The following is a 15,670-nucleotide window of genomic DNA, read 5'->3' as shown; positions in this document are numbered from 1 at the left end:
AAATAGGTTTTTGAAGACTTTGTGGCACTGAGCATGAGGTCCCAAGGTTATTTTCCAATGGGAATGAAATCATAATAATAGTCTGTACTTGGAAATAATGAGCACAAACTCCTGAATTCTTCACCAAGGAAGTCTTACAGCAAATTGTCGTGTTAGTAAATTATTTTTAAAAACAAGGGAGTTGAAGTATGGGACAGGGAGAAGAGCATGCTAGAAAAAAGATGGAGTGTCAGCAGCAAACGTGAAGACAGACACAGAAGTCTGACCTTCAGTCTCCTCTGCTTGTCCTCCCACCAGACCACACTGCCCCAAACACACTCTGAAAGCCAGGGCAAAATTCAGCCGTGACCCTATTGCTAAGTAAAGGTTTCTCACAAGGCAGAAAGAGGTCTTAGTTTTAACTGAAATAATAAGATAAATAAACAAGGAGATTTGCTTTGACATTAACAATCACTACTCAAGGGAATCTGTGGATTCACTTGGTTTGTCTCTAAGGAGATTAACTGCAGTGATAGTCATTTGATCTAAAAAAAAGCAGCTCTTAGTACTCTCCCAGCTTAGCTACAAAATATTTAACAATTCCAAAAACCAGTAGGCAAAAGTCCAACTATTTAAAGTTCTACTCTAATTCTAGAAACAGCCAAAAAATTATGCAAATGCTCCTCCCCTTTCTCTTAGCCCCCAAAAAAACAGAGGAAAAGATTAAATGGCATCCTGAAGCTGCTGATAGTCCATTTAGCTGGAATTGCTTAGATTTAGATAATATTCTTGGAATGTCTAAATTATTGCTTTTAGAGTTCATTTTAAAGATAAATATATCTACCTCCAGTGCAATATTTTCAAGCAATTACAAGGAGGCTACTGATTTTCTTATAAAACTTCAACATTCAGAGGCAATATATTTTATTGGGGTTTTATGTTTGGTTTTGGAATGGGTTTTTTAAGGAAACATGAGCACAGCTGGAAACAAGACTTTCTATTAAACTATATTATACTGCAACATTACAGGTGAATTTATGTCAGGAAACACATAGAACCAATAATCTTTTTCATACAAAATTATTTAAGTGATACAAAATTATATTGAATGAATACTTTTAGTACTATCATGACTACTCTGCCTCAAGGCCTCAGCAGTTCCAATATCTGGGCAGCTGCAGGTTCTGGGTCAATGTCTTGATTTTGAGACAGATCAAAAGTTAAAATGCCAGTATCCAGGGAAAAGATAACTAAAAAAAAAAATCCAGCCTTATTGATATTTATTGGTTGAACTGTATTCTGTCATGTTTAACTATAGAAATGGACCCCAAATCAATTCTGCTACTTAAATGTAATTTGATTTGAAGACAGGCCTTTCTTTGCAAAGAGCCCATCCATCTTATTAAAACATCTTCTCTCTTGCCCAGTCAAGTTGGATCCTTTAAGAATTCAGGATCACTTAGAAACATTCACAGTGAATAGATCAGGAGGCTTAAGATTTTACAGTACTGTTTAATTGGCAAGGGACTACCTACTTTCTAATAATCACCAAAACACTGCCCTGGACTCATCCAATATGAAAAGCCATAGACAGATTTCCAATTTCTTGGTCCACTTCTGTGGACCAATTAAAAAATCATTAGCTAAAATATTAAGAAAAAGAATGTGACAGGTTCCCATCCACAGTGTTGTTTGTGACCCTTCACCTTCTGCATCTTCAAGATCCAAACCAATCCTGGCATGAAGCAAGGATTAATTTTGCTTCTGGCACATTTGCCCACTGAAATTTATTTCAAATGAAAAATAAAAAGTACAATTAACTAAAATGGCCAGTAAGCTCTACTGAAATATTCAAGGACCAGCTGTTCTGAAACTACCTAAAAATAAATTTAAAAAATCACATCAAATAAAGCCATATATTCTGACCTTTCAAGACTGACAAACCTAGACCAGTTAGTGCATCTCCCTCTACTGTACTGATGGGAAAGGTTAAACAAAATAGGATCATTAAGACCCATCCACTGCATAAGAAATGAAATTTTCATCTCTATATAAACTATTGAAAACAGATTGATTTCTTCATAGGTAAGAATTCTGTAGTCTCTACTAAAGTTTGACGACAGTTTTTTTTTTTTCAGACCCAGCCATCCTAAGCATGTAGAAATACAGGGATTTACATGTGAAATAAAAATAAAAATCTTCAGCCCCCAGCCCAAATATTGAAGAGACATGAACTCCTGATAAGAGAAAAATTTTCCACTGATCTCTAGTAGTAGAGACTTATTCTGATTCCTGGCACTGATTATCCTATACTCACAGAGATTTTGCTCTTAGCTAGTGTAAAATCCTACTGCAAATTACACTGTAGAAACTTATATAAAGCTATTTAAAGGTTGTGCTAATATTGGCATTAATGAGAAAATAAACAGGTAACGTATTCACAAATTGATTTTTAATTTAATTTTAAATCTTAGTTTACAAGCTTCTTCTGCTGCTCTACCAATCAGCAAGACATCAAATAGCTCCTATTCACCATGTAAACCTCATTTATTATGCAGCAGATGGCCCTTAGTGACTTGATATATTTACCAGCTTTCAGAAGAAAATTATTTAATTTTATCTTATCTATTTACGTATGAATTTATATTTAATGAGAAAGGCTTCAGGATTTTAAGACTAGCCTACTATCAAATATGTCACCTGATATAGTTGTCTGCTATGAAAAGCTGCATGTAGATGTGCAAAATTACAGTGGTAAAATCAGAAAAACTTTTCCAAAGTGGAATTGTAGGGTGCTGGATTGATTGAGTTTGCATGGGGTTTTTTGATCCTTCCACTTTTCCAGTCCTCACAGCAAACAGAAGAGTCTCAAGGCAGAGACAAGAAATAAAGTAGAATCTCATTATAGAAAGAAGGGGAAAAAATCAAAAAGAAGAAAAGAAGAACAGAGAATCAAGAAGACCCAGAGAGACTCCAGCCAATTAATTCCAAAGCTATGAAGTTAAAATAGGTACACACATACCCACCAGCCTGCACACCTGCACACTCGTATGCACACACAAAAGAAAAGGAAAAGAAAAACAAAAGACTTTCAGAATTAGAACTGTGACATCATGGCAATGGTTAAACCAATTAACAAAACTGAGAGAAAAAGGAGAGAGGTGTAGAGCGTTGGCTGTTGGCAATAGACTCTATTCCCACAGTAATTAAATGCAACAAGAATATTACTGATAAGATTGAATAATAATTAAGAAAATAATAAAATTTAAAAGGGAGAACAGAAAAAAGGAAAAGGGAGATGAAAGTAAAGTTATGTCACAAGATTTTATTATTAAATCAAACTGGGAAAAAAATAGAAAATTAATAAAGTGGAAATGAAGATATTGCCAGAGGGATAAATTCCCATCAACTAATGTTTTTTTTCACAGTCCTTTAGGCACCAAGATCCAGAATAGGTGGAGAAACTGTAGCAATAGCACTGAGCTTCCCCATTTCTCCATTACCCTCTCCCATCTGCCTGTCCCAAAAAACCAAAACTCTCCCCAGCGCTTTCTCCCCTTCACCATTACCTGCCGCAGGTTGCGTGTCACCTTAACGTCGTGCCACGCGTTGTCATTGAACTTGCCATTGACCGGCTCCACAATGGCCTCAAAGGCCCCAGACCCCAGGTTGATGACCAAGGACACGGCACCGTCCTTCAGGGCCAGGTTGACGTAGTCAGCTGACTTGCCCGTGTGCAGGATGAGCCCATTGCGCTGCCAGGTCTTGAAGGAGAGCGTGATCTCATCGCTGCTGCTCTGGATGGGGTTTTGCGACAGGTCATAGCAAAGGTACTCGGAGCCACGGAAAGTGGCCATGTTCTCATCTCGCGCTGCAAAGAAGGGAAACAAAAGGTCCATTCAGCACTCAGCCAAGAAGAGATTTAAGGTCATCACGAAGTTTAGGCATCCCATGGCAGTGTCAGCTGTAGAGCTAAATATCAAGGCATGCTAATAACTATGGAGCTCTTTTTGTAATATGGCTACCAAGAGAATTAACTGCAGGGTCGTCGGTAGCGATGAATTTCAGTGCTGTGTTTTTAGTTTTACTGCAGCACTGTCTCCATAGGGACCATTCAACAGTATGCAGTGGTGTCTAGGAAAAGCACATTTAAGGATTGTTATAAGACATTTCACATCCTTTTTAGGAGAAGGATGGAAAGCTCTATTATTCACAACACAACCACCACATATGTGTCGATTAAAAAAACCCAACATTTCACAAAGATCAGTATTCAGATTCAGGACTACTGCCATCTGAACTTATATTAACCTATCTGACAGGAAATTTAAGAAAGACACCAGAAGGTAATCCTAACAGAGCTGCCCCTTTCTTTCAACTGAATGAAAGACCAAGCAAACAAGAGAGCCACATGAGGGGTCCTACAGATTTCTTCTCTCAGAGCACGAGGGAAGTCCACATAAAACATTTTGTCCATAGATATAAGTAATGTCTCTGGTAAACACATCTGAGAACTTTGCCTGTATTATCACCTTTTCCAGGAAATCTGTACTAGATTAGCACATCTTTTTCAAACAGCAAAAATAAACATGGGGGAATTATTCACACCACATGACATTTAATATTTCCTCATAAAGAAAAGAAATATCTTATGTTCAATAACGAAAGCCACTGCACTTATTTTTCAGCAACTGGAAGTAGTGTTTGAATACCATGAACATCCTTTGTGTGAGCTAGAGGTCTACTTCCCAGTACCTGGGTTCTCAGTCACTCAAAGCCAGTTCTGCTGTAGTATTGTGCTCATGTGACTTGAGCCAGCTGCATACCCTGATTTTATCCCGTGGAAGAAATCCAGAAGAGTGATAGGAAGGCTTGGAGGAGGGCTGGTTAGTGCCAGCTGGAAGGAAATGGTACTTGCAATGGCGTCTGTATAGATGCCACCCCCCACTCCACATTGCAGCACCTTCCTGACTCCCAGCTGTGAAAGCAAGGCTGAGCAGTAGATAGCACAAGCAGTCAAGCTATCATTGCTTACAAATCACTGCATAAGGCAAATGTTGGTGCTATTTTCATTGGTATTATTAGTACTTTTCTGCTCCATTTTGTACCATTTAGTAATCCTAATAAGGATTAGCCAGAATTTATTAGTACAAGACTGAAGGGAAAATACACGTTACCATAGCCATTCTTGGAGACTAACTGCATGGTAAAATCTGTGTTCTCACAGCATAAAATAATGGTGAAAAAACAGTATAGTATTGCAACTTGTACATATAAAATTTTCAAGTTAAAGGTCTGATTTAAGCAAAGACTCTTGCAGAAGCATTATGTGTTTGCACTTCAGTAAGCAAGCCATGCGTCCAGATACTCCTGCAAGCAAACAGCCACCCAAATTGCTTCATACAGCAGCACTCATTGGGAGCCAACTGGCTCAAAAGCAGCTTTTCAGAAGAAGACCTGTGGTCCCAGCAGACAAGCTGAGCACACGTCAGCAGCACCTGCCCTGCCAGCAAAGGCCAGCTGCATCCTTGGCTGCATTAGCAAGAACCCAGTCAGCAGGCCAAGGGAAGTGATTCTTCCCCTAATGGAGACTTATGAGATGACACCAGGAGTGCCACTCCATCAGGAGTGCTGGATCTCATAAGTTACCATATCCCTCATATGATAATTACTTTGAAATACTGGAGTCAGTCCAGCAAAGAGCTACTATACTCAAGGTACTGGGGTAGTTTATGTGTGTGGAGAGGCTGAGGGAACTGGGTTCATTCTGTCTCAAGGAGAGACAACTCAAGGGAAACCTTACTGATCTCTTCAATGACTTAATGGAAGAACACAGACAAAACAGGTTCAAATTCTTCTCAGAGTTGTGTAGAAGGATGAGAGGCAACAGATGCAGATGAATACAAAAAATTCTCATCTAAACAGAAAAAAATGTTTCATCTTGAGGATGGTCAAATAGTAGGAACAGCCCAGAGAGACTGAAATCTCCACCCGTAGAAATACTAAAAACTTAATTAGGCAGAGTCCTGAGCTGTCTGAACTAACTGGACCTTCCCTGAGCTAATGGTTGGATTACACAGCCTCTGAAGGTGCCTTCCAAATTATTTAGCTTTTTGAGCATATTCTGAATACATTTAACTACCACCAAGAAGTGTTTATGCTTGTATCAGTGTTAAACCAGCCTAAGTACAGAGGGATGCTACTGACTGCAGTTCTGGAAGTCAGAGCCAAGCACTCAACAACCCTCTCCCAACACTGACAATTCCCCTGCCTGGTCACTCCTGATCCATCAGAAGGGAAGGTGTTTCAAGCAAGTTAGACACATGCTCCATGTACCTGCAGGTAATTCCCAACAAACAGCCGGTGTGTGAGGGCAGGAGTCAAACACAAGGCTCATTGTGAATGAGCCTTTTCCCTGCAGCTGAAGATGTGCAAAGCACTGAACACACATTTGTGAAGGAGGACACTCAGGCTGATTGTTCACTCAGTACAAGACATAGTAATAGGGCTCATTTACACTTCCTCAACCAATTAGATGAAATCTCACTGATCCACTCAATACAAAGAAGATGGCAAAGAGTAGATTAGAAATCTTAACAGTAATTTAAGGCAACCACTAAAGACTAATCAAAACAGAGCAGAGTAAGTTTAAAGGGATATTACTCCTACTTGTACCACTGGTTTTAATATAGGGTGCATTCAGCTATGTCATCTGCCTGTTTCCTCCAGTCATGTGCAGCTGGCCCTTGTCATAGATGGGATTCTGTACTTTATCCACCTTTGTATCCTTCCTGTGCTTGGGAGAACATCAGCAATTTCTGTGTTATTATGGGGTTTTTCTTCCTCCTGTGGCTACTCTGGACAGACATTCAAATTTGCAGATCAACACTTACTAAAATATCTGGGGTTCACTGTGAAATCAAAATTCATTCCTGTCCATGATACATCTCATAAGCACAGCTCCCAAGGTAACACACTTTGTAAGACTGCATTTTCCAAATTGCTGACTCCTCAACAGTTTACCAGTGGCCATGTGTTTTGGCAGTCTCATGAAAGGGTTCAGCAGTCAGAGTCTGGTATGTGCACTAAAGAGCCTGACCATGCATCCCCCAAGCTACAGCAGCTCCTGCCCGGCCATATGAAAGGCTTCTTACCAAGCATGGCCTCTCCTACTGTCCCAACTGCTAGCATGCACACCATAGCTGTGGTCAAAAAGCACCTGAAAATTACCAGAGAGCATGGAGGGGGGAAAGGGATATAGGTTCTTTCCACAATGAATGAGGAGAAAAAGCCCCAAGAAGGCCACAGGTCTCCCAGTATTTCTGCTTTCAGACATGGTCTGGTGACACTTGGAAGACCACAGAGCAGTGAACCACTTGTTACTGGTTAGCTCATGACCCTTGTGCTGCACAGTTTTGAAGGTTCCACAGATTGCACTGTGATATTTATACCTTCTGTATTCCTTAAATAGTGGTAGTGTACCAAGCAGCTTCTGCAGAGCAGCACACAAACTAACCATAGGATCCAAATCAAAGTTATCAGGGATCCTTGGTTCATGTTACATGAAGCAATAGATCAAACCCTGATTTTTCTGTTATGTGAAACTCTGTATATAGGCACTGATATTACATTTAATTGATTATCTAGTTACTCAAGGGTGGCAATGCAAATGCATAAATTAACATTTACTTAAAACATATGTGGGATATGTTTGAAACCTACTGATTTTTGTATGATTCGCACGATTTAATTTTTAACTCAGTTAATACTAAATAGATATACAAAAATCAGAATCTGTCAGCACATTTAAGGAATCAAATCTTCCATTCCTCTTGTTAGTATTTATTTAAATCCATTATTTATTTCCTAATTCATTCACATAAAATTCTGGGATTTTCAAAGATCCAAGATTTGTACAAAATTCCACACTTGGACTTAAACCTTCACATATTCAAGATGCAAAAAAATCATCTGAATAGAAGCAAAACTCAGAATCTTCCAACTAGCACAGATATTTTCCTTGAATTAATGGAGTCATGGATCACCTTAATGGGAAAATGTTACCCTTTCCTGACCAATCCCTAGCAGACACAGCCAGCACATTTAGCAGTTACCATCACCACCACACTGCAAAGCCAGTTTTCTAAGTCTCAGACTTCTATCTGTTTAAAGCCCAAACCAGCCATCAGCACATACCAGAGGCTGAGTGCAGGAACAGAAACAAAGGCACAGCACACAAATACCTAAGCCAAGCTCCTGGCTCTTCCCATCCCTGAAGAAACCCTAGCGCTTGCTGAGTCTCAGGTCCCCTGGAGAGGTACAGAGCCCAGGATCTTCCCCTACAATGAATACTTATACTGCCTCTTCAGGAAAGCCAGATGGCAATTTTAGCTTCAGTTTTTATGTGCAATGTTGTTATTTTCCTGTCACAGCTCCTTCTATGAAGGAGAATATTCAGAACTCCCAGGATCACTAAGAGGTGAAAAACTTCAGAACTCCCAGGATCACTAAGAGGTGAAAAACTTGGCATTTTGATTTATAGATGAGGAAACCAATGCAGAGACATTTTAATGGGTTTACTTATAACCACTGAGAAAATCAATGTTTGAGAAAGAATTTGAGTTTAGGAGCTCCTATCTCTCCATGCTGGGCTCATTCCAGAGGTTTTCATACATTTGTGGAGGGAAATCAACCTCCTGTTTTTCTCTAGTCCTTTCAGGATATCATCCTAGTTATGGTGTGAAGAAAGCAGCCTCCAAAGTTTTGGATGATGCTTGAAAACAAATACTTCATGACTGCAAAGCTGAAAGCAGCAAACTCTAGAAGCTCTCATTTCACTCAGGGGCATGAAGTTTAATACTCAAGAAAAGCAGCATCTCATGTAACAGCAATTTTGTCCCCAGACACAAATACTTAGAAACACATAAAATGGGCAGTGACTTTCCTGACATCTCCTGAAGCAAACCTCAAGTAGCTCTCCTAAAACCAAGGGTCAGCTGCTCACCCCTCTCACTGCATTACAGATGTCCTGTGAGGCAGCCCTATCTCACTGGGGTTTGGTTTACAGTCAACATTACATGACTGAATGTTAAAACTAAGGAAAGCCCTCAGAAGTGGTCAAAGCACTTTGCCCAGATTGATGTCATTAAAACAAACCGCCAGGCTTAGTAGTTTAGTAAAAAATTAAGCTGTTATTTTAAAGACATGGTGACAGAATCCAGTAGTAGCTAAAAGCAGATTACTGCAGCTATTTATCCTTCTGCTGCATTCCTCCTTTCCAGCCTTTGAACAGGAAAAATAATACATCCAAGTAATTGTTGTTTTCTATCTATTCTTCATACCACCTGAACAGATCAGTAACACCACTCATCAGACTCTCTCATTTACAGATATTATTTATTTAAATACATTTAAAATAGTGTACAATACATTCTTCAGTGCATGAAGCATCTTCCAAGCACCACCAACAGCGATACTGATATGTGGAAGCTGTGAGAGCCATATCATAGCCTGCATTTATATTACAAACTGCATTTATATTACAAACTGTAAAGTAAGAACATATAAGTCATATTTATGTCATAATGAGATGAATGAACTGATTGCATTGATTAGATCTTGGAAAAAGAATATGACTTCTAACCTCAAGGAAATTATAGGAATAATTTTTCAGAAGAAAAAGAATTTCTGCTGTTGGAAAAAAATTGTCTGTAAAATCACAGAATGATGTTACAACAGATAAAATTAAGTGCTGAGCTGGAGTCCTACAGTAAAAAGAATAGTCTCTTAAATGCTTACAAAGTTTAAACCATTCTGGGAAATGTTACATTTTTCAGAAATAGGTGTCATTTATTGTTTTCACAGGCTCCTCATGCTCATTTACTCCATATCCATAACTTGTAACTTGGAAGCAGGGAGGAATCAGCATTACAACATCAGAAACAGTGTGGGGAAGAATCAATGCAAAACAACAATTCCCATCCTGTTAAGAGATGCAAAGATTCCACAGCAAAGGAGTTGGCCCAGGAGTCCAAAGCAAAGGTGAGATGCACTCAACAGCCGATGTTCTTTCAATGCCAAACTCCAATTTTACACATAGAGTAAGAGCTCTAATCTTATGCAAAAAGCTCTTTCACCTCACCAGTAAGAGCAAAGGAAGCATTAATGTTCCACCAGAGAACATCAAGTGCCTAGCATGAATCGTGCCCTCTACTCTCTTATCTGCTACTTTACCCATTACCCTTCAAGTCTAAAGCAGAATGCTTGCTAAAAGGTCATCAAGTTTAAGCCCAGAAGAGATCAAGGAGACTTGGCAATACAATGAATGTTCAGGGGTTTTTGTCAAACCTGGCTAATCTATTATTTCCCTGTGCAGCTAAGCTCTTAATGAAAACAAGAGGAAGAACTGCTTTATCTGAAGATACTGCATAAGAGCTCTGGAACTGCATGTTCCACCTCTGCTTTTGTCTACCTGTGTCCTTGGATGATGCTCTTTGGGCTGGCTCCAACACAGATGAGGCTCTGACCCGTGGGACCGCAAACCATCCCTAAGAGGTCCAGAACCAGCCCTGCAGAGTGATTTATTTCACCTGATGATTTTGGACCACTACACAGCAAAGACTGAATGCAAAAGGGAGGAAGAGGCATGACAGTGCCTGAATCTTTAGCCCAAAGAAAGGAAAAATTTTCCCTAGGCTCCTGTTCCTCAAAATAGTTGACACATACTAAATGTATAAAGGAGTTTCCATATATCACTGTCACATAAACGTGGCAGAACTAGAAGCCTGTTAGAAGCACAACTGCCCTATACTTCTGAAGCACCTATTAAATATACAGTTAGGGATCTTATTACCTAAATAAATAAAAATTCACCCAAATGAAAAGCTATTTTGCTTGTCAGTGCTGGGAATCTGCTTTTCACTCAACAGTATATTGCAGTCATCTGATAAAATCTCTTCTGAGAGGAAAAAACGTAAATCAGTTATACCACACAAAATCCCCTAGTTAGTCCACATATTGAGCACAGGTAGATTTTTTAACCTAGTTTTGCCAATTATATGATCCACAGGTTCCCTACTCACTCTCTAAGCCACATACTGTCTTTTTTGAATAGAAAAGCAAGAAAACAGAAATGTCTGAGCTCCTCCAATAATGCACACAAAATAGCTGAAAAACACAGCCATAAAAACCTTTTTTGCTAAAATGTTTTGATGACAGAAGTATTAATACTACAATAATGAAAATGAATAAATGACATGTCTACAAAAGATTATAGCATATGTCTGATAACACCATTTCTTTAAATTGCTCATTAAAATTGATCTAAATGACAAAGGCAAGGCATAGAAGTCAGAACCACAGCTTTTATCCTCAACTCTGTCACTGATTCACTGTGCAACCTGAGGCACTTAATTAACCTTGGCTGTCTCCATCTGTACTATAAAGATAACGAAAACATTGGTTAAGTCCTTCAGACCTATGGGAAAAGAACACTGTATGAGTTTAATAAATCTCCGAAAACCAACAAATGTTACACATCTATGGGGAGACACCCTCTACCAAGCCAGTGTCTGTGCAGTGTACAAAGTGTCCTGAGAATCCTCTTCTCCACATATTTTCCAGTGTTTGCTAAATACAAACTGTACAGTATCAGTGTGTGATGTTGCCTTCTCTGTCAAAGAAATTATAAACTCCAAGTATTGGTCTGCCCATGGCTCTATGTATTTACAGCTGTGTTTGTTCTTTATGCTCTGATCAGCTGACCATAGGGACTAAAAAAATAATTCTGTGACAATGTCTTCCTTAACCCAAAATGAAACTTAAAAATTTTGGTTTACACACCCTGAAAAATATAGTTCTTAAAAAAACCTACAGCTCCATTTTAAAATGAAAGCATGAAACATGTTTATTTTGAAATGAACTATGCTGAATAAATCAATTTTGAAAATAATTTACCTGGAAGAATTTTTTATAGTCATATAAATTAACAATTTGTTTTGGTTGAACAAAGTATACTTTCTCTTTTCATTTCTCTGAATAATTTTGCTACTCTCGCTCCTAGTTCCAGAAGGTAGAGAAAAAGCAAAGTATTGCTACAAATTTTGTCAAGAGATACGATGATGATTTGCTGAGCATAAGACCTCCTCTGGATTCCTCAATGCTAAGCATGGGTGAGGGCAATTCCCACTGCTGCTGTATTTACTTTTTCTTATGCTTTGATTTCACTCTGCAATTTTTATAGCTTTCTTTTTTTCCTGCTGCATCACTCTAAAACATAAGGATGCCAGTCACTGAACACATCACCCAGTAGAAATGCTTCCTCACATGCTGAATGTTCACAGTACCATGACCATAAAGTTCCAGGTCTAATATTCACCAGCCCTGCTCTCACAGAGGTGTCTCTACTGCTGGGTTGCTACCTGGCCCATCTACCCTTCTGTGTAGAGCACACGTGACAGTACAGGTAAGAGTGTGGAAGCATTCAGCTGAGCTCTAAATTCACCAGCTTTTCATCTATGTATTCTTGACCAAAACTGCTGATAATTTACACAGACCAAAAAACCAAAACAAAACAACAAACTGAGAAACTGAAGCAACTTGCAGGCCAACAAGCAACATTATATTCACTCCCTAAGAGAGATTTACTGTTCTTCAGCAGCAATCTGTATCCCCCGTCTGCAATTCCCAATTTCACACTATCTTTACTCTTCAAGCCGATTAAAAATCAGAAGTCAAACACTTATTATTAATCTTGATTCTAAGCATTTAGACCTGTTTATTACTGGCTACAGATTCAAGAGCACTAACATTCAGCTATTAAAACAGTGTGCACTTGGCATTTTTGTTCCTTTCCACACTGAAGACAAGGTCTCTCCACAATTATCTGACCTTAGCAAAAAGTCATACCATTGGAGAGAAGAACATTAGGTAACTATCACAGTCTTCCCTACATGTGTGGTATGATTAGTCCTGCTTGGGAGAAAAAACATTAACACTGTCAGAGAGAGTCTTCCAAGACTGACGCAGGAATAAACAGAATTATTTAGACCAACACCAAGAGGAAGTTGAAAGGGCATTCAGAGCAAAAGCACAGGTAAGGAGCCCGACAGGAGGCAAAATTCCTGCTTCTATTGAACAGCACTATTTCAGAGCACTGCTGGAAGCTCACAAAGAAAAGGGCAGAAGGGAGAGAGGCAGCAGCGCCAGAGGTGAGCGTGTGCTGCTGCATGCCCGTGGGTCTGTGCTGGCAGCAGCCTTCCAGCAAGTGTCGCGCTTGCTGCTGAGCAGGGAGCCCCTTGGGCATCCTTCCAGCGGGAAGTGGGAGTAGAAAAATAGTTACCGCTAATCACTGTAATAACACAATAATGATCCACAAAATTATCCTTTCAGTACCACTGAGCGGTACTGAAAGTCGTGCCCATGGGAAAGGGGAAATGCAAAGGAAGGTGAAAAGCAGAAGTGCAGTGGAAGAGAGAGGAGAGCAGGGCAGAGCAGCACCAGTGGTACCACAGAGACTGCAGTAATGTCAGCTTCCCACAGCTGCTGTGCTGCTGGAGAGTGGGCACATGTGGAACCCCAGTGCTGCCAGGATAGCCAAACACACTGCCAAACACTACTGCTGCCCCTCATTTATGCTCGTTGTGAGACATCATTACGACCATTTTTGGAAGTAGCACTATCCAAACCCAATTTGAGGCAGAACAATTCTACTCAAACAAAGCCACAGGCGAAGACTGTTACAAGCTGGCAAAGCAGCTTTGGCTAGTAATTATTTAGGGGTAAAAACGTGTGCATTTGTATGCAATGAGAAACATGCTAGGCTTCTGCTATTGTACACAGCAGCAAGTTCCACATGTGTTTACCAGGGCAATGGACACATATGTACCATACGAAGGACAGCTGCCTACACAGCATATTTCTGTGGAAAGGCAGACAAAGTACAGCTGAACAAACACAACAGATAGATCTGAAGAGAAGGTGTGCCCTTTGTTACAGCATGAAAGGAAGTGACCTCACCATGAAGAGATTTACAAGAGCAAGAAAGAGAATCAGGTAGAAGTGGATGCACTTGCATACATGCAAAATGTGGGATAATTAAAATCCTTATACAACTTGCAGTACACATCTGAGGGCAGGAATGAAATGCATCTTCCCCATGTAACTGCAGGGCACACACACATGAGGACTTACACACACACATGCATGTACACAGAAAAAATGAGTGTGTGTCCTGGCCAGGTGTGAGTACTGCAGTGAATACACCCAGTGTCAGGGCACAAGCACAGATGTCCCACGGTGCCCGAGGATGCAAGCATGGTGGGAGCGTACGGAACCGGCTCTGGGCACGGGCTCAGAGGGAGGGTGTGCCAGGGCTTCTGGCGCATGCTCCAACTTCATCCTGGGCTTTTTTCATTCCTGATTTAGTTTTTTTTCTGCGGCAGAGCAGACTCCATGTCTACAGGGAAGATGCTTAATGAGTCAAATCCAATCTCTCGAATGTCTTATCAGTTGTGGACAGGCCTGTTTCTGACAGCTGACCTTTCTCACTGCACGCAGCTGAAAAACCCATACACTACAAACAATTAACACAATGCTGAAAACACAAACTGAGGGAAGGGAAGACTCTAGATCACTATCAACAGCACTACATCAGAGGGAAGAGAGTGATGCACATAAAAATGACCAAAAAGCATCTATATAAAGGTTTAATTCCACCTTATTTTGCCATGCATACACTTTATTACCGTCTTTACAGCTTGGCTGTAGCAAAGTTATGTGCAAAAGCAAGGGTCATGTAAAACAAGAATGAAAGGCCTAGAGAACAGGGAACATTTCTGTGATGTATATGACATTAAGCCCATGCACAAATAAATATATGTCCAAATAAATACATCCAAAACCAATACAAAGAGGAAAGTTCTTTACTATAAAACAAAAGCATACAGAGTAGAGGAGAAGACAAGCATCAGCCTGCCCTCCTGTACCTATGCTGTTATGGGAGTAGTTCCTAAGAAAACACACAATAATATATTTACTAAAAAACCTAAACTGAATATTGCCTCAATCAGAAACACCAGAAATAAAAACATTGTCAAATAGTCCCTTCAGTAATGACAAGGAGGCTCATCCCATGATGAGTGCAACTCCAGTTCCAGGTAAGCAGGAGGTTGCTTCTTTTGGGAGGCACAAACACCTAAACATAAAGTGGACTGTCTAAGCCAGTTGTTCAAGGGATTTGTTGCTCAAGAAAGGGTCAGAAAAACCTGCTTGTTCTCAGCTCTGCTGCCAACTCAGCATGAGACTTGGGCAAAGCATAAACATTGCATTTTCTGAAATCTCTCTTCACTATGAGAATTTTCTGCAGTAGGTACATGACACCAACATGCTTGAAGATCAAGACTCATGTATCTCAGATTTCAGGAGCAGATCCTCGGCACACAGAATTCATATCCTAATTTGCAAAATTCTTTTGTGTAGTAGTCTCCCTGTATATGAAAAAAGAGCACAGCCTACCATTATCACATTTTGGTTTTTTACTATTATTTAATGCAAAAGCATAACCTCCAAAAGGAATGTGTTCTTTCATTTTAACAACTCCTTACATATTTGAAATAGGAGCTAGATGACACTGAGGAAAGTTCACAGAAAAAAGTTTGCTGGAAAGTTCATAGAACAAAAGTTTGCCAGAAGC

At 39.8% G+C, this 15,670-nt stretch overlaps 1 protein-coding gene across 1 annotated transcript in view; it reads right to left on the bottom strand.

Moving 5' to 3' along the window:
* The window catches only part of NRXN3 (neurexin 3), a 703,958-nt gene extending 700,065 nt beyond the window's left edge, over positions 1-3,893 (bottom strand). The window contains exon 1 of the mRNA XM_059474030.1: positions 3,549-3,893. Within this exon, the coding sequence (XP_059330013.1) occupies positions 3,549-3,878 (330 nt within the window). The 5' untranslated portion in view covers positions 3,879-3,893. The remainder of the gene's footprint in view (positions 1-3,548) is intronic.
* Positions 3,894-15,670: the final 11,777 nt, after the last annotated feature.

Source organism: Ammospiza nelsoni, chromosome 6, assembly GCF_027579445.1.
Source record: "Ammospiza nelsoni isolate bAmmNel1 chromosome 6, bAmmNel1.pri, whole genome shotgun sequence".
Classification (NCBI taxonomy): Eukaryota; Metazoa; Chordata; class Aves; order Passeriformes; family Passerellidae; genus Ammospiza; species Ammospiza nelsoni.
This window is presented reverse-complemented; position numbering and strand designations above follow the sequence as displayed.